Source organism: Ornithorhynchus anatinus, chromosome 17 (genome assembly GCF_004115215.2).
Source record: "Ornithorhynchus anatinus isolate Pmale09 chromosome 17, mOrnAna1.pri.v4, whole genome shotgun sequence".
Lineage (NCBI taxonomy): Eukaryota > Metazoa > Chordata > Mammalia > Monotremata > Ornithorhynchidae > Ornithorhynchus > Ornithorhynchus anatinus.
Genome location: NC_041744.1, coordinates 13,579,384 through 13,599,865, shown reverse-complemented (window position 1 = coordinate 13,599,865; position 20,482 = coordinate 13,579,384). Strand labels below are relative to the sequence as shown.

Genomic DNA, 20,482 nt, shown 5'->3' with positions numbered 1-20,482 from the left:
TCAGGTTGGTCACAGTACCTGTCCCCCGTGTCTTAACCCCCATTTTACAAATGAGGAAACTGGGTCACAAAGAAGTGATTTACCCAGGAGACAAGTGGCGGAGCCGGGATTAGGCCCCAGGCCCTTCTGACTCCCACGGCTAGTTCTCTATCCACTAGACGACGCTGCTTCTCTAAAGTGTTCCTTTCAAAATCTTTTGTCACTTCATTTGCCCCTCTATAACCAAGGCATTAAATATGAAATTCAGTCAGTTCTGCTAAAACGTGGTCAGTGTGGTTCTTGAATAGGCCCTGCTTATGGCAAAATCGGGTCGGCACAATTGCTCAACCAATTCTTCCTATAGCCAATCTGCGTCCTACAATTTATGGATCGTGTCCTATCCAGACAGTCTTGCACTGTGGGAAGACCATCCCCCTAACGCTTCAAAGCCTTACTATCCAATCGCATAAGAAAGCAGAACCGAGAAGCAGCATGGCCTAGTGGAAAAAGCACGGGCCTGGGAGTCAGAGGACCCGAGTTCTAATCCTGGCTCCGCCTCTTGTCTGCTGAGTTAAGTGCAAGTCACTTAACTTCTTTGAGCCTGTTTCCTTCTCTGTAAAACGAGAATTCAACCCTACTCCCTCCTCTTTAGACTGTGAGCCCCATGTGGGACAGGGACAACGTGAACCTGATTAGCTTGTACCTACCCTAGCGCTTAGTACAGAGCTCGGCACACACTAAGCACTTAATAAGTACCATACAAAAACCCCAAGCAAACAAAAAATAGTCTTAGCAGAACTGATTGCATAATCTACTTGTTTAAAGCGTTCTGAGCAAGAACAGGACATCTAAATGATCTGTGGATCCCTGACCCCCTAATGATTAGGATTACCACTCCTTGGAAAAATGTGTCTCACAAAGCACTTCTGAAACCAGCAGGACTTGAGAGTTGGGAACTCGAAACTTACATCATGGAAGCTAACATGATGTTCGCTACAAGTGCTTTAACCCCCGAGAATCTGAAATTCTGTTTTTCCAACCTTCTCCCCTTTTCGCACTCTCATATCCTGGCATAAAATTCCGCTCTAGGGTCTATGCAGTATTGCTGCTGGTGAGGCTTCCCTTACTGGATATAAAATAAAATTGGGGCCTTTTAAAACTCTTTATAGAAAGGAAGCTTTTAAAATTACAAGATTATCATTTCACATTTTAAGGTTTGGGCTACCACACAGAAAAACTTTTCTTTGCCTCAAAGCACCCAGCTAAGCGTTATTTTTACTATGATTTACTAAAATTACTGTAGTGGATCTTACTTGGCAAAATTTAGTTATTTCTAAGTGCATTTCTGTAGAATTGATTCTATACTTAAGAACTCTAAACTGACTCAAACATTCATTAACTAAGTCTGCCTCTCCAATGGCAGACTAAGCACTTCCTCTTCTATTTAGTCAGCGGATCGAAAGAGTTTGCTTTAAAGAAACACACCAATTGCTATTGATCTCAAATAAAGTTTCTCAGCATTTTCATATTGATTCATGTCGTAGTTATACAAAGAAGCTAGATGTCCAACTGATAAGGCTACTTCATAATCCTCTTGACCAAGAAGTTGCTCTTTAATCTGAATTGCCTTGATGTGCATTTCTTCTGCCTCCTGAAAAAACAAAGACCCAACAAGCGATTAAGCCTACAGTCATCACCAAAAACATAAACAGCTCTTTGACCGCTCTAGTTGGAAATACTTCTTATCTTCCCTTCTGGAATGTAAGCTCGAGGGCAGGGGACCTGCCGCTTCTTTATTCCGAATTTTCCGAGGACCTAGTAAAAGTGCAGCATATCAAGTGAGTGCTTAAAAAATGTTACCTCTCACTTCTACATCCAATGAAAAAATGAGAAAGCAGTATACTGGATGATGGACTTTGAGCACCTGGGTGCCTAAGCTTGCACTTAACTCCTATCGAATGAACCAGATTTTTCTCACTGTTCAAATTCCACCCCAAAATTGGGAAAGCAAGTTCATTTTTTTCATGCCCATATGGAACATTTAGTGCACCAGACACCACTCAAGTGGATCAATTAAACTGGCCCGAAGGGGTGAGACTTCGTTCTTAAGGACTCTGGGATTTACCGCTACACCTTGGCACAGAGTAAGTGCTTACCCAATATTATTAAGTTTCTTGTGGGCAGGGAGCGTGTCTATCAACTCTGATGCACTGTCCTCTCCCAAGCGCTTAATACAATGCTCCGCAAGCAGTTAAGTGCTCAATGAATACCACTGATTGACTATTTTTATCGTTACTTTTGCGTGGGGGGGGGGGGGTGGAGATGAGACTCCAATGGCTTTGAAGGGCAGGAAGTGACTACCTTAAATTTTCTCATTGACTGATAAAGTCTTCCAAGGTTGCCATAGTGTTTTGCTGTTTGAACATTGAATTCCCCAAAAGCTTTCTTGGCCAGCTGGAGTGAAGACAGGTGCAAATCATGAGCTTCTTGAAGGAGCCTCTGTTCAGTTTCCTTATTATGACAGTCAATCGCAATCTCCTCTAGGATGAGTGCTGCACTCAGAGAGAAAAAATTCAATTAGTCCATTTCAAAAACAGAATTAACAACCGCAGACATTAGTTTCCAGAGAAGTTTGTGGATGGGGATACTTCAAGGGGAACCTTTTCATTAACCGACAGGCCCATCGGTCTGAGGCGACGGTTAGGTTGATTGCGCCCAGCCAGGCCAGCAGGAGGACCCGGAGGCAGACGTGCGGCTGAGATTGGCCTCCCACACTCCCGACCCCACTTCTACTTGAGATGGCGCTCTGGGCTTTCTAGGGGGGCTGCTCTGCAACAATTCCTCCGCCCCAGAAACCTTTAAAGGACATCCCCTGGCCATAACGGCAGCTAACAGAAATGTGAATAAGTCTCTCTGGGTCTGTCGGGCTTGTGTCTGTTTATTGTTATACAGTACTCCCCCAAGCGCTTAGTGCAGTGCTCTGCATAGAGTAACCGTTCAATAAATACGACCGACATGCTTTTTCCCCACTCAGATTGAACAACCTGAATGTGATCTCTGGGTGTGCGCGCATGCAAATAAAATCACCCCGGTTCCAGAACTTATGCACTTCTTTATACCCATCCTCAGCACTTTCGTATACACGTTCAACTGGACATTCAATTATTTAACTCAATGAGAGTGCAAGCTCCTTGTGGGCAGGTTACAAGTCAGTCAATGGTCTTTACTGAGCGCTTACTGTGTGCAGAGCACTTTACTAAGCGCTTGGGAGGGTATAATAAAACAGAGTTGGTACACACGTTCCCGGTCCACAAGGAGCTCAGAGTCTCGAATCAACTCTGTTTTGCACTTCCCAAGTACTTACAACCACTTTGCATCCAGTGGTCAACATATCTGCTGTGTGAACTTGGGCAAGTCATGTAACTTCCCTGTTCCTCAGTTACCTCATCTGTAAAATGGGCATCAAGACTGTGAGACTGATCAGCTTGTATCTACCCCACTGCTTAGTCCAATGCCTGGCATAAAGTAAGCAATTAGCAAGTATCATTAAAAAAAAAACTACTATTATTATTATTCCTATTACTACTACTGAGTGTGATGTGTCTCTTCCCAAATATGTATATTCATTCATTCAGTCATATTTGTGTGCTTACTGTGTACAAAGCACTGCACTAAGTGCTTGCTCTTACTACAAAAAAAGGACACATTTTCTGTGCACAGCAAGCTCAGCGTCTAGAGGGGAAGAGACACGTGGATAGAAATAAATTACAGATACGTACATAAGTGCTTTGGGGCTAGGAGCGGGGATGAATGAAGGGAGCAACTCAGGGTGACGCAGAAGGACGTGGAGGAAGAGGAGAGGAGGGTTTATTCAGAGAAGGCTTCTTGGATGAGATGTGTCTTTAATAAGGCTTTAAAGGCAGAAAGAGCAATTGTCTGATATGAGGAGGGAGGGCGTTCCATGCTAGAGGCAGGATGTGGTCTAGAGGTCGGGGGCGAGATAGACGAGATCCGAGGTACAGTGAGAGGGTTAGCATTAGAGGAACCAAGTTTGCTGGCTGCGTTGTAGCAGGAGAGTAGTGTGGTGAGGTAGGAGGGGGCAAGGTGAGTGACTGTTTTAAAGCCAACGGTGAGGAGTTTTTTGTTTGACACAGATGGATGGGCAACCAGTGGAGTTTCTTGAGGAATGGGGAAACATGGTCTGAACGTTTCTGTAGGAAAGTGCATTTCTTTCTCTAATTCTCTTTCTCCCCTTCCTAAGCCAACCTTGGAAAAGTGCCTCCAAACGCTATCTCATCAATGGCTCCTCTAGGTTACCAGTTTTCATTTACTTCTGAGGTCCCCTATTTATATTCCCCAAATGCCATTTCGGTACCAACTCACCACTTAAGTACTCACACCTTTCCAGGACATAAAGTATTTTACACGCCCTTTTACTTATGCTCTCTTAATACATAGCCCTATACCTTCCTATCTGTAATTTACTTTAATGCCTGTTTCCCACAAAAGATTAAGAGTTCCTTGAGGGCATGGATCACATCTACTAATTCTATTGTACTCTCTCAAGTGCTAAAACAGGGCTACAGACATAGTATATGGCCAATAAGTACTACTGTCTGAATGACGGAACCAGTGGCAACATTTTTTCAATTGTTTACTGAAAACTGAACTTTAAACTGCTGCAAGCTGCTTCTCAATGCAGGGTTAAGCAGAGAATTATCTGAGAAGTGTCGGGTAGGCAATCTGCTTGAAAAAAGCTATAGAAGGCATTTTTCTTTGACACAACCTTGTTGCATTTCACCAGTGAAAGAGCCCAGAACCTATGTCCTATTTCAACTCTTTTTGAACTATCTTTTTTCTTTTTAATGGCATTTGTTAAGGGCTTACTATGCACCAGGCACTGTCTTAAGCATTGGGGCAGATACAAGCTAACCAGGTTGGACACAGTCCACGTCCCACATGGGGCTCAGTCTTAACCCCATTTTACTGATGAAGTAACTGAGGCACCGAGAAGTTAAGTGACTTGCCCAAGATCACACAGCAGACCGGAGCCGGGATTAGAACCCAGGTCTTCTGCCTCCTAGGCCTGTGCTCTATTCACTAGGCCACGCTGCTTCTACCAATCCCTCTTTTACCACTGAATCAGTAAATGGCATTTACTGAACACTTACTGTGCACAGAACACTCTACTAAGTGCTTGGAATAGGACAACACGCTTTTTTGGTAATGCGGGAGTTTGCAGGAACATAATTACCGCATTATTGGAACAAAACATATTAAGTGGAGATCACTTTATTAATTTTATCTAAATGCCACAGGCACCCATGTGAAATTAACTTACCACATGATATGCAAGTAATTTACATAACTTTGTTTTAAGATCAATATTTCTCTCTATAAATAAAACTTTGGCAATTCCACACTTAAGACAGTCACTGCACTGTTTAAAGCCTTGGGCAGAATTTGCCTTGCATTGAAAACACAAATGAATTTGTTTTAAAGAAGCAGGTAGAGAAAATTATAGAAGCTCTAAACATATATCAAAAGGTAGCCCATCGGATTATTCACAAAACCAAGTGAAACTCATGCAGCAAAACTCAACATTTCATTCATTAATTCATTCATTCAATCATTCAATCATATCTATTGAGCTCTTATTGTGTGCAAAGCACTGCACTAAGTGCTTGGGAGAGTACCATATGATAATAAAGATGCACATTACCTGCTTGCAATGAGCTTATTTCACCAGGTGCTGTTCAATCAGAGCAAATAGAACCACCAGAGATATTTCCCAGCCTGGTATATATATATTATTCAGTCCACCCCGCTTAAGAAAAATAGAGTTTATTTTAGATAACTGGAGGATCACTTTGAGGGAAGGAGCTTCTTCCACAAGACGGGTTTATGGACCCGTCAAAACTGTCTGAGTTTCCATTCTGGGTGTCGCAGCTTTTCCCACCAGGGGATTTCCAACAGCCCAGTCAGATGCTAAACATAGGAGCTATCGATCGATCGATCAATACTATTTATTGAGTGCTTACTGTGTGCAGAGCCTTGAACTATAGTAAGCGTTTGGGAGAGACTCAAAAAAAAAGGTTGAAAAGTCCCGCCCCACTGAACTGCCTTCTTTTGTGAGTTTCATCCACAGCCGCGGAGTGAGCTAACTTGTCTTTGGGGCTAAGGAAGGCGGGAGAGGACGCCACTTAAGAGTCGCCTGAAAATTTCACCAAGCCAGAAAGAGCAGCAAACACGGCACATATGTTCCGCATAGCTACGGGATGCTTCGAAGCAAAGAGTGCCAAGAACAGAAACCCTCGCCATCTGGTCCTAAGAGAATGAAAAACTCCCCGAATGCTTTGGCTCTGAAACCGAATCTCAGACAAATAGTACCTTTCACCCTCTTAGAGGAGGCCAACAGAAGATGATCTTCCGGAAGAATATGAGTGATGATACCAATAGCACGTTCTGCGTGGAATCTGCAACATATCCAAACAGCCCGAGTTGGAGATTTTGTTATTCTGAAAGTATTTACGCTGTACCAAAACACGTGGAATATTTACTAAGCCTCGGAGAAGAGCGACACTGCTCTAGTTACCACAGAATTTTATGTGATTTCTTTAGGCGTATAATACTTGGACTTGCAGCTTTCTGGGCAACAGGCACAATGACAAACTTAATAGATTACTTAAGGAAAAATGTGGGTAATAATTGAAAGTAAACTGACCTGATACTGAGCAATTATCTATGTGTTTAAAATATCCCAGTAGGCTTCAGGAAGAAGAATACAACATTTTGCAAAGCAATTGCTTTTCAAAGCTCTAGAGGAACGCCAGAGAAGAATACAATACTTACAGTGCATTGTCAAATTTTCCAGAGCTATACTGGTGGACGTAAGAAGAATAAGCCAGGTCTTCATGAGCTGTTGCTACGTGGATATTTTTGCCTCCAAACACTGACTGTCGAATATCAAGGGCTGTCTGAAATATTCCAAAGTATATTCTTTCGATGAGCTTGTCAATGCTTAAAATATCTATCCAGTCAATTTGAAATACCGTGCTCTGCTAAAACACTTCAATGTTTTCATCAGTCAAATTTACTGAGCACTGTACCGAGTGTTTGGGAGAGTACATTATAATTTATCCTAAGTTTTCTATATAACACGTTAGATATGTTTCATGCATATATTGACAGATATGTTTTAAATGTATTTGTATGATATAGGTTTTAAATATAAGCATGCTTCAGCACAAAACAGTTTAAGCAAAAAACCCAAGATCCTGTAGAGCCCACGAGTAACAATAAAGGCACAATTTCAGTGCTTCAGCAGTGCTCGACAAGTAGTAAGTGCTTAACAAATACCATAATAATTAAAAATTCAAGGACGATATTTCTGAAAGAACTCTGAACTTTTGCCAGTGATTTGCATCGTCTCTCACTCGGTGTTTACACATTGGCGTTTATGGGGCACCTGATGGCCAAACACTAAGCACTTGAGATGACGGAACAGAAGCAAGACCCACTTCTCCTGCCCTCAGGGAACTTACAATCTAATGGGAAAACCAGATGAAAATGATTCATGGGATGTGGGAGCAGAATGACGAAGCCAGATATCACAGATGGTGAGAGTAGAGCTATGAAATGGTGTGTCCTCCCTTTGCTGCTCTTGGGGAACAGCAGCCCCATTTGGAAATTAGTGCTGTCTAGGATGCTCCGAGCTTACGGTGCCCAAACAGTCACAGCCTCCAAAAGTGGCCTTGAAACTGCCTAGGCAGCTAATTCGGTGCACCTGGAGAATGAAGCCATCCACAGGGACGGCAGCGAAATGATAACAGCCCCATTGGAACCGACGCTTCTAACTAAAATCTCCAGACCAAACGGTGAATAAGCATTCTCTGATACCGCCTACCAGGAAGATGTCAAGGTACCTAACCTGGCCAGGCTCAAAATCACCGAGATTGGCTCAAGTCAAATGACTTGAAGTCGAAAGTCTAGTGGCAGCAAAACAATTACTGCACCGCAATTACAACTCACAGAGCCTGACACTTTAAAAATTATTACTGAAGGGCTTCTTTTGTGCCAACCACTGCAGTTAGCTCAGGGGGAAGTAATGAAGACACGGTCCCTTGTCCCACAGAGGGGGCAGGGTACCTAGAAAGTAAGGATTACAAATGATAAGGGAAAAATTTGAAGTTAAACAATGACACATTAACCATCTTGAAATAAATTAGCTACAACAGTAGTTGGAAGAGGTAGCTCTTAGGCTAGTCCCAGCTGCAGGCTACAAAAGTCCTTGATTTCAACGCCCCCAGCCGACCCACTACTCTGAAGTTTGCGAAGGCAACCTTTACTCCGAAGGTAGCCAGTGTGGGGGGTGGCGGCTTCTCTGGCCACTAACCAGCCCCGTGGTGCCCCAGTTAATCTGAGTTTTGCCCACCCCTCACTCCTATGGAAGGGGAGGGCTTCACTCCCACAGTATCCCGGTAGCAGCACTGCGTAGCGGAGGGAACACAGACCTGGGAGTCAGAAGGTCATGGGTTGTACTCCCGGTTCTGCCACTTATCTGCTGTGTGACCTTGGGCAAGACATGTCACTTCCCTGGGCCTCAGTTACCTCATCTGGAAAATGGGGTCTGAGACCGAGAGCCCCACACGGCACAGGGACTGTGTCCAACTCGATTTGCATGTATCCACCCCAGCACTCAGTACAGTGCCTGGCACCTAGGAAGCACTTAAATATCATTATCCCCTGAGCTTGTCAAGATTGAATCAATGCTTTAACCTGGAACATACCTGATAAATGGCAACAGACTGGCAAATGTTATCTACATTGAGTAAATAAAATCCATAATCTAGTAGGGTGTCAGAATATTTTGGGTGTTTGGCTCCAAAATGCTCCCTGCGAATGAATAAAGGCATAATTTAATATCAAGCGCTAAAGAAACACATTTGGAGATCATACTCAAAATGAAGCTCACTTACCTTGCTAGATACACGGCATGTTTTATTAGCTGTTCTGCTTTCTTAAACTCACGTTTCACTACACAAGCCTAAAGACAAGATAGAAAACATGTTAGGCAACTTTCAAAGCAACAAGCTGGTCTGGGATTCATATTATAAAGGAGGAACTTTTGTCAGGAGTGAAAAATGATGAAAGAAATACTGAAATGGGGATACAGCAATTTGGGGGACAAGGCTATATCACCACGCAGGCCGGGCCTGTTTAGGAAGGTGAAGCATTTATAATAGTTCAGCTTGTAAGACACAACCCGGGAAACTAAATAAACACGCCAGTTCTTTGCAACACAATGTTCAGGCGCATAGATACAATTTATTCTTATCCACTTAGGCAAGAATCTTGGTGTCTGGTCTTACCCAGAGCATATCAGAAAGGGCTTTAGAGCTCTGGGAACAGATAAAGGAGGTACGGAGCTGCAGGACATGCTGTCCTAGACATCCACGGTTGAGGGACAAGCACTCTAAAGATGATATCTCGACTGAGGTCTGGGAGAATACTTCAGATGACGGGACAACGATGTGCTCCTCAGGCAACGAGAGGCTCCTAAATCAGGACATTGTTTCTCTCATGAACAAGGGGAAGAACGACTCTGGAAGACGACCAGCTGGGCTGGTATCAAAGAAAAGGGAAGTTTCCATTCATCCGGGGAAGAAGTGAACCCTCCATGAGACTTACGAAATTTTAGTGTGGGTGACAAGGAAACACAACAGAGAAGCCAAGATTACTTGAAATGTTGATACACAAATGGAAAGAACATGGGTAATAAATTGGAGGAAACAGAGGGCTTATTTCGGGACCACGGACACGTAGTCTAGACTGTGAGCTTGTTGCGGGCAGAGAATGTGTCTGTTTATTGTTATACTGTATGACCCCAAGTGCATAGTACAGTGCTTTGCACACAGTAAGCACTCAATAAATATGACAGTGTGAATGAATGAGATGGGACTACCTAACTAGACGGACAAAGACCTTTCAGGAACACAAGATTAAAAGAGAAGTGGTGATACCTTGTGTATTAAATTATATATTATAAATTGATTATATTAATGTCTGTCTCCCTGTCTACACTATAAGCTCATTGTGGGCAGGGACCATGTCTGCCAACTCTGTTGTACTGTACTCTCCCAAGAGCTTAGTACAGTGCTCTGCACACAGTAAGCTCTCAATAAATATAAATGATGACGACCACTGATATCTCCATTAGCGTCAAAACCCAGGAAACAAAAGGAAGCCAACAGATTTAGTGTGTAAAGAAGATAAATATGGATGATATTCCAGTAGGAGTTTATGATAGACCCTCAAACCAGGAAGAGGTGTGGGACTTAAACTTCCTAAATAATGTCCAGAAAAGCAAGTCAGGGAATCACACATCACCACGTAAGTTTACGGACTGCACTGTGGAATATTTCTTAGAAGAACAGAGGAATCAAGCAGGGCAGATTTGCTTCTTGACCTGATCCTGCCTAGCAGGTTAGGAATCGGTTGAGGATCTAAAGGTGATCAAAATTTAATGCAGTAATCACAAAATGACTATCATCACGTTCAGAAGAAAAGGGAGAATGAGTCAGTAAAAAAAAGAAAACAAAAAAACCCCAAGACAATGAATATTAGGAATGTGGCACTTTCTAACGGAAAGAAAGTGATGCCACAAAAAAAATGGAAAAGCCAGGCTATTTTTCACAGAGACTGTTGTGAAGAGTTAAGAAAAATACTATAATGGGGCACAGGAAGGACAAGAAGAGAAAAAGATGGCACAATGATAACACAGAATTCTAAAGAAGCCCAAAGGGTAAAAGGGAAAGCTCACCCAAGTGGAAATTATCCTAGATTAATCAAGAGGGTAAAGAAATATCCTGACTTGGTAGAGTCAAGATTTGAAAAGAATAAAGCTGAACCAGAGATGCATCTTGTATGAGACCTATCAAGATGATGATTATTGTACTTGTTAAAGCACTTACTATGTGTTTCAAGAGCTGGGGTAAGGACGAGATACCCAAGTCGGACCCTGACTTTGCCTCACACGGGGTTCACAGTTTAAGTCGGTGGGAGAACAGATCCACAAGAAAACACGTCTTCAACTAAATTAAGCCACAATAACAATGAAGAAAAATGTGACCCCTAATAATAATAATTGTGGCATTTGTTAAGCACTTACTATGTGCTAGGCACTGTACCAAATGCTGGGTTGGATACAAGCAAAATTGGGTGGATACAATTCCTGTCCCACATGAGGCTCACAGTCTTACTCTCCATTTGACAGATGAGGAAACTGAGGCCCAGAGAACTGAAATGACCAGCCTAAAGTCACACAGCAGACAAATGCCAGAGTTGGGATTAGAACCCAGGTCGTTCTGAGTCCCAGGTCTATGCTCTATCCACTCAGGGGAAAAGGATAGGAAAGCTGTCAGACAAATGTGAAGAGACTGAGACTTACAAGGGGCTTTTTCTCTCCTACTTCCGCCACAGCAAAAAAAGACCAAATGCGAACAGCTGTCCGGGTAAGTATTACTGTACTAGATAGCTGGAAAACAATGTGGTTTTCTATTGTCTGTTCAGAATTATTCTAATGGTCACTTTTTCCAATCTGTTCTTTCCAGTTTGTCTGTGATTTGGGATTTGTTTTCAACTGCTGGAAATTCTTCAGATTCTTCTTTGCTTTATACAAGTAGGACCGACCCGCCGTTTCTCTCATGGGCCTCATTTAAGTGATCGATCTTTATAATTTTGTTTTCCAAAGGTCTCGGCTTCCCTACCATGTGCAAGCATACATTTTGTCCAGATATAGTACAATACCAGTTTTCTTATAAAGCAGGGGTTACACTGAGAAAAACCCAACTCGGGCTTTGGCCAAAACCATCGGCTTGCACGCAACCATTTCTTGCACGCAACCTCACATTGCATTTTTGCCTTACTAAAATTGCATCTCCTTCAAGAGACCTTCCCCAATTAAGCCCTCCTTTTTCCTATTCCCTCTCCCTTCTGTGTTGGCTAGACACTTGCATCTGACCCTTTAAAGCACTTGGTATCCACCCCACACCCTCAGCTCTAAGGCATTTACGTACAAATCCATAATTTAATGTGCTTGCGCCTCTAGGCTGCACGCTCCTAGACGGGACGAATGTCTACCAACTCTGATGCGTTGTACTGGAGTAGCAGTGTGGAACTACTGGAAAGGGCATAGGCCTGAGAGTCAGGGGACCTGGGTTCTAATTCTGGCTCTGCCACTGGTCTGCCGTGTGGCCTTGGGCAAATCCCTTAATTTCTCTGGGCCAGAAGTTCCCTCATCTGAAAATGAGGATTCTATACCTGCTTTCCCCCCACATTGTGAGCCCCAAGTGGGACCTGACTATCTTAGATCTATCCCAGAACTTAATCCACTGCTTGACACACAGTAAGTACCTAACAAATACCACAATTAATATGATTAATTGTGCTTAGCACAGTGCTCTGCACCCACAGTATACGCTCAATGAATACTATCGACCAGTCGGCTGATTTCTAGTCAGATGCACGTTGTTGGAAGAACGTTCTTTAATTCTGATGTCACATTCTACCCAAAATGTGTTGTGAAAATATGCTTCATGGCAGAATAAGTCAATCAGTCAATCAATGGTATCTGAGTGCTTACTGAGGGGAGAGCTTACTGTGTACTATGTGCCTGGGAAAGTACAACGTAACATTGGTGGTAGGTTCCCTGCCCACAATGAGCTTATGGCCTAAAGGGGTAACTGACTGTACTCTTATCTGGATATCTTTAGACAAAGGAACATGTACAGACTTGTCCTTTACTACCTATTGTTAAACTGCAATTAAGGATTTTAACAAGAATATACATATTACGCTGGAATGGTAAATCGCTATCTCAGATGTGTAGAAATCTATTAGTTCCCAACTTTGATTAGTATCATATATTTTGCATTTTCATAAAAATTTGACCTTTAAGGCCATTTGGGGTTTTAAAAAATGGAAATGTTTCATTTTAAAGTAACTGACTGTAGAAGTATTGAATGAATAGAATACAGTTCCCATTTTCAAAGTCTAAAGTTGATTGGACAAAGATCGAAGCTTGCGATGATATGCTGCTTTGGGCCCAAAATGCAAATATAGCCCTAGCAACAGGAGCTTAATTCACTCTTACTAATTATCCAGACCTCGTGGTTGAACAAATTATCCCTGAAAGGCGCTGAAGCATTTTGCAAAAATCCATTAGCTATTTCAGGATCTGGAGATGTGTTTCACAAAATGCAGAAACACTTAAGTCCTTTGTGTGTTTTCCCAAAATGGGTGGTAAAACAAATCATGAATCAAAGGAACGGCCATGATTCAAGATCTACTTTCAGGGGACGACCATTAGAGATGAGCAACCTTCGGGTGAATAATATATCGTGAATCCAGTGTTCATGAACCTATCTAAACGCTCCTTACACCCACGGTATCATGAATTGTTTTATGATCAGGATGCTTCTAGACAGGGAGAACAGCTGTTGATCAGAAAGACCACCACCTATAGTCCCTGAAACACTGTGTGTGCTCAAACTCCAGGGAGCTAGTGCTAGGGAAGATGTGTCTTCCCATTTCTAAAATCCCGTGGCCACCTTCAATACCCCGGTCTGGTTCACCCACCCTCAGGGCCAGCATTGAAAGACTTTGTTGATCATAAACTGGCTCTGTCACACAGTATTTCTAAATGTAAGGCAGTGTTGTCTCTCCATAACAAAGGATGACAGGACTGCACGGTGTTAATAATAATAAGAATGGTATGTGGTGAGCACTTACTATGTGCCAGGCACGGTATTAAGTGCTGGGGTATATAGGAGCCAATCAGAATGGCAACAGACTGTGTCCCATGTGGAGCTTACAGTCATCCCCATTTTACAGTTGAGGTAACTGAAGACCAGAGAAGTGACTTGCCCAAAGTCGCACGCCAGACAAGTGGTGGAATCGGGATTATAACCCATGACCTCCTGACTCCCAGGCCTGTAGCTGTATCCGCTACGCCATGCTGCTTCACAACTCCTTCACCATATCCCAGTAATAGGCTCTAAGCTCGTTGTGGGCAGAGGATGTGTCTACCATCTCTGTTGTACTATACTCTCCTGAGTGCTTAGTACAGTGATCTGCACACAGAAAGTGCTCTATAAATACCACTGATTGGTAATGTCTGCTATCCAACAGAGGTAGGCAGCGAGGACTTTTTTTTATATTAATGTCCACCTGCCCCTCTAGACTGTCAGCTCCTGTGGGCACGGAATGTATTTCCCAACTCAGTTGCACTGCACTCTCCCAAGCGCTCAGTACAGCTCGCAGCACAGAGTAAGCGCTCAGTGAATACCATTGAGTGATACACCCGGTTCTCCGTAACGGTGGATGGTTGCACTCTTGCAAAATTCGGGCACCTGTATTTGACCCTGTAGGCATGTGCGTGCCCCAAATGACTCTCTAACAGTGCCCTAGTCAAACTGCAGAGGAAAGAAAGAGCTGATAATCATAATAGTAATAATAATAATTGCGGTATTTGTTAAACTCTATGTGCCAGGCACTGTACTGATCTCTGGGGCAGATACAAGGTAATTGGGTTGGACACCATCCTTGCCCCATATGAGGCTCACAGACTTACTCCCAATTTTACAGATGAGGAAACTGAGGCCCAGAGAAGTGAAGTGACTTGCCCCGAGTCACGTGTTATATTGTACTCCCCAAAGTGCTTATTACAGTGCTGTACACACAGTAAGCGCTCAATAAATACGATTGAATGAACAGCCAACTAGCAGCAGAGCCCGGATAGCCCTTCCGACTCTCAGGCCTATGCTCTAGCCACTAGGCATGCTATTTCTCTGGCGGATGGTGGATCTGATGGTGGAGCCGAGTTAATCGATACCAACACTATTTACTGAATGGTTAGCAAGTAGAGCACTCTAGGTATTTGGCAAACACACAGAGATCGATAAAATGTGATCCCTGCCCTCTAAGAGTTGATGTCCTAAAGGGAAAGTAAAGCAGCCCAGCTGCACTGTGCACTCGGCGTGGTGAAGGGCGCCACGAAAGAAGCCCTAAAATTTGCTGACCTCACCCACGCTTAACCGGACTGACCAGAGGCCACCAACAGCTTCACTAGGAGGAGCAAATATTTTTTTTAAAAGCCTAGAAGAGATTACCTAATGCTAAGAAAACAACCCTTGCTTTAATCAGGCTACAAGACAATAGAACGGTTGTCATCCGGAAAGGGCAGCACTTTTTGTTCCTGGAACGTATAGATATGATGTCAACACTGCAGCACTAAATGAAACTAGATTACCCGATGAAGGAGAACTCAGAGACAGATGTTTAATACAAAGTCCTTCTGAAAAGGCAAGCCCTTATGAGTAATGGCTCTTCAGCATAGAGAAGCAACATAGCTCGGTGGGTAGAGCACGGGCCTGGGAGGTCATGGGTTCTAATCGCGACTCTGCCACCTGTCTGCAGTGTGACCTTGGGCAAGAGGCTTCCCTTTTCTGGGCCTCAGTTCATTCTTGAAAGAAAGAATGAATGAATGAAACCACCCATTTTTTCCTAGGCAGACACAGAAGAGCAACGAGGGACCTGTGTGCTTGTTGTGAATGATTCCAATCCTCAGAGAGACTTTCCAACTCATCAGGTGACAGGGAGCACCATAAATCCTTGCTAGAGTAATTCTGGAATTGTTCTACGTGGATGCCTTTGCCCTAAAAGACACTCCCTAAGAAGACAGGCATCATTATCAAGTGATAAGCCTGAAACACCTAAGGTAGAGTCCGCCTTTTACAAGACACACCACAAAGAGACCGTCAGAGGCAAACTGGAACTAATTCCAGCATGAGATTCTACAGTCCAAACAGGACACTATCCAATGATGCACAATGAACAAGGAAGTAGAAAACCGATACATCTAATAAGTCCTTTGGGAGACAAATTATGACAATGAAGTACCATGTTTCTCCTGGAAATTTGAGGGAATGAACTGGTCACCTCAGTGAGATCATGGGATAAAGTGTGAGACACACAAGGTTTCTGACACGTTCCCCCAAAGACAGTTTTCTGCTAAGAGCAATAGCAGCAGCATCTCTGAATGTGAAGATAGTTAGATGTGGTACCTTGGGATACATGAGAATACATTGTTTTCCACTTATGTTACCTTAGAACATCCCTAATTTTCACCCTAAAACAGATGGGCTTAGGGGTCACACTTCTACTGTGCCACGAACTGCATCACACCATACTAAGCTATAATACACATTTTGAATTGAGTTTAAAACCTGACAAGTATCATTAGCAAATTGAATAGAGCTTAATGTTTTGATTCACCTTTGAAGCTTGTCTTAAAACATCCACTACTACTTTGACTGGCAAGCCCACTGTGATCTCCTTCATGGCTTCTATACACCACTTGTATGCCTGTAAAAGAATATTTACGGAAGGAACATGATTTGGTTTTTTAAAAGAAATCTTAACCAAGAACACCACAAAATCTTTCTAAAACTTGAACCTAAAATTCGTAAATGCTACGTAGATGTTGAACTGAGCAGCAAACAACACGTGATGAGAGGCCAAACCGGAAATAGAAATTTAAAAGTCTTGCTGTGATATATCTTATTCAAATATTTTTTTAAAAGTATGCAGTCATCTATAATCCTGAGTTTGAATGAGACCATTTTATTCAATAGTAAATTTCCACACGTGTTTCCAAGGCCAAAATAAAAAAAAAGTCCAAACCTATTCCTGCTATCTGAATATTTGCTGAGAGCTAAATAATTTCTGAATCAGGCCCATCTCCTGCCTTGATTTACTACTGCTTCTTTTAAAAAAGAACTTTAAACTCACATCTCAATTATCCTATTTATAGCTTCTTTTTAAACCTTGAACATGTTTTTCCTTACAAATCAGAGAACTCAAACCAAGATGGCTATTGTCATCATTTTAGTAACAAGAGAACTCAAGTACATCGTTCTGGGAGTATGGTATTATTAGTGTGCACTTGTGAGACTCTTCAAATCAATTCTATAAAACAGACAGCCAGACATTTTATCAAGCCTCACGTAACACTTTTTATTACCACCTAGAGTTTTACTTTAATAACATACAGCCAGGGAAATGCCACTATAAAGTCGCAGGGAGGAGGAGGAAAAGAATTTAGTAAGCCAAATGGTATGGAAAGAATTCAGACGTCCTCCTGGAGGAAAAGAAAATGCCTTGGAGTTCCAATCAGAGTGCAACTCAAGTCACATCACCAAGAATAAATATGGACAGCAAGGGATCACATGAAGCCTAAAGCAGTTTAAGAAGAAGCTGAACTGTATCAAGTAAACTATGAAAAATTACACCCTGAATCTTCAGACTACTCTATATAGATCTCACAATTTTCATTTGTCTGACTTTAGTAGTAAATATTTGTAGGAAGTTAAAATCATTTTCATTATTTTCCGAATTTTTGTACCTTCTGCTTGTTACTTGAAGCTAGCACAACTCCAAGCGCATAAAAAAACAAACAAAAAATCCTAGGAGTACTCACCTCATCGTAGTGGCTTTTTGCGAAGAGTAATGCACACAGTTCCCCATAGAGCGCTGCTTTGTTGGCCTGCTGACCGTGTTTTGCAAGTTTGTCCATATAAGACTGAGCTAACTTGAATGTTTCTTCACCCAAATGATATTTACAGTTTCCATTTCGGACGTGCAGCAACCTACAAGGAAACACAGAACCAATCTCTAAAAGCTATGTACCGAGTAGTCAGTCATTCCTATTTACTGAACACATACTGTGGGCAGAGCACTGTACCTAGCACTTAGGAGAGTACAATATAACAATAAGACACATTCCCTGCCCACAGTGAGCTTACAGTCTAGATAAGGGGGGTAGGGGCAAAGACAGGCATTAATATAAATAAATTGTCCTAATGTCAAAACTCAACCATGCTGGGCAACAGCAGCATGGGAGACAGTCGAGGCTGGAGACTCAATCTGACTGTGCAGGAGGCAACGGTAAATCACTAAGAATCACTAAAAATCACTATTTTTACTACTAATAATAATAATGTTGGTATTTGTTAAGCGCTATGTGCCGAGCACTGTTCTAACACTGGGGTAGACACAGGGGAATCAGGTTATCCCACGTGGGGCTCACAGTCTTAATCCCCATTTTACAGATGAGGGAACTGAGGCACCGAGAAGTTAAGTAACTTGCCCAAAGTCACACAGCTGGCAAGTGGCAGAGCTGGGGTTCGAACCCATGACCTCTGACTCCAAAGCCCGTGCTCTTTCCAGTGAGCCACGCTGCTTCTACAAGAAAACTCTATGGATCCACTACCAGAATGAGTGCAGATGGAAGTGGGGAGTTGAATCATTGAATCATTAGAGGTCGGAGAAGACAGTGTCTTTTTACTAACTACTACTCCCAATTGGGATAGCTACTCTAGTAGCATGGGGTACCATCAAGATGATAGCTGGATACATTAGGATATTTCTGAAGAAGGTTATGTACCCAGAATTAGCAATGACTTAAGCAGTTTTAGGAGTGGAGAAGACAGATTTGTTCTCTTTTCTACAGGATATTTGGTTATCCTCTACACTGTAAGCTCATTGCAAGCAGGGAAGTCTACCAACTCTGTTATACTGTACTCTCCCAAGCGCTTAAGTATACTGCTCTGCACATACTAAGTGCTTAATAAATACTATTGATTGATTGGTTAGGGTTAACTAAAAATTGGTGGTATTAGCTTGGTGAACATCTCCATCTGGAATACTGCATATGGCTCTTGGTCTACTCAAGATAAGGCTAAAGACCATAAAATGAAAATATTTGAAAATGGAATGATGAGTATTTTTCCTCTAGTTTCACTGGATACTTCTGAGTCTTAATGCAACACTTCTTACACTTCTATGCATTGCAAAAAGGATGTTTTACTCTGCATCAGCACACCCTCCCTCTCTCTCTCTCTCTCTCTCTCTCTGTACATGTATATATAGAGAGGCTTAGAGGCTCATACATAAAGCCTCATAGACAGAGGCTCTCTCTTTCTACATATAAATGAACATAAATATATATACAGAGAGAGAGAGAGATGTCACTCACTCTCCCCACTTCCAAAGCCCTATTGAAGGCACAACTCCTCCAAGAGGTCTTCCCCAACTAGACCCTCATTTTCTCTTTTCCCACTCCCTTCTGCATCACCCTGCATTTGGATTTGCATCCTTTATTCACCCGTCCTTCAGCCCCACAACACTTAAGCATATATTAATAATTTATTTATATTAATGTCCGTCTCCCCCTCTATACTGTAAGCTCTTTGTGGGCAGGGAACATGTCTACTGTTGTTGTGTACCTCCCAAGCACTTAGCACAACGCTCTGCTCACACAGTAAGTGTTCAGTAAATGTCACTGATTGACAATAAATACTACACACAACTGTTCATCCTTCTGAGAACTCCCCCCGCCACACTCTCTGGACAGCTCAGCTTCTTAAGGGGAAGGGCAGTGCCATCTATAAGGTAATTTGCCCAGCTAGACGGAAAGCTGCAAGGGTTAAAAAAGGTCAGTGTCAACGGTAAACATTAGAAATGTGCAGCAGAAGACAAACACCATCGTGATTCGACTAACGAACCTCAACTCACATTCCAGCTACTGCCCAAATTTGCCCATTCTCCCTATACCACATCTCCTGTTCTTCTCCACCCAGAGTGCTACAACTTTGGAACAAACTCTGGTCTTTTTGGGGTTAGCTTATGGTCAAACCTCCTTAGTCAACATCCTGCTACCTGGATCGTCACGCTGAAGCGTTACCCAGCACGCATGGTTCCTCTCCTCCAAATCCACCACTGGCTCCCCAAGTCCCTGTGCATCAAGCAAATCTTCCTCGCGGTTCAGTTTAGAGGTTCTGTATCGACTCAGCCTGTTTTCAACAACCACTCCCTTCACTTGCTCCTCAATCGGTGGCATTTACTGAGTGCTATGTGCCGGGCACGGTACTAAGTGCTTGGGAGGGTACGTTACAACAGGGCCGGCAGACAGGTTCTCTGTCCCCAGAGGGCTTATTCCCACATCCCCTCTATGTTTCTTCCAAACAAAAGCAATCAGGCCTCACTCTTGCCTCTCTCATCTCTGTCCTCTTGCTCATCTTGCTCCCCCAGGTTGAGCCTCTCTCCCCAGATCTGACAAGCCACAGTCCTGCTTGTATTCGAAGTCCTCCTGAAAGCTCACTTCCTCCAACATACCTTCCCCGATTCATTCCCAGCATTCCAAGGCACCCTCAGTTTATACCGACCCTCAGTACTTAGGTAAGTCCATGTACACAATTTTACATTCACTGCGATTACTCTGTAAATACTTTTAGGTCTGCCTCCCCCACTACAGTGTAAATTCCTTGTGAGCACAGAACGTATCACTGCCCCGTTTCGTACTTCCTAAGCGCTTAATACAGTGCACCCAGGGAGAGCTCAATCAGTGCTTTACTCCTATGGGCTACTATGGTATTCGTTAAGT

General features: G+C 42.9%; 1 protein-coding gene across 1 annotated transcript in view; it reads right to left on the bottom strand.

The window, feature by feature from the left end:
* The window catches only part of APPBP2 (amyloid beta precursor protein binding protein 2), a 56,720-nt gene that overhangs the window by 5,359 nt on the left and 30,879 nt on the right, over positions 1-20,482 (bottom strand). Inside the window, exons 5-12 of the mRNA XM_003431419.5 lie at positions 17,519-17,687; positions 16,315-16,404; positions 8,958-9,025; positions 8,769-8,874; positions 6,832-6,956; positions 6,370-6,455; positions 2,341-2,531; positions 1,465-1,630 (exon numbers count right to left, since the gene is read on the bottom strand). Coding sequence (XP_003431467.1) covers positions 1,465-1,630; positions 2,341-2,531; positions 6,370-6,455; positions 6,832-6,956; positions 8,769-8,874; positions 8,958-9,025; positions 16,315-16,404; positions 17,519-17,687 — 1,001 coding nt within the window. The remainder of the gene's footprint in view (positions 1-1,464; positions 1,631-2,340; positions 2,532-6,369; positions 6,456-6,831; positions 6,957-8,768; positions 8,875-8,957; positions 9,026-16,314; positions 16,405-17,518; positions 17,688-20,482) is intronic.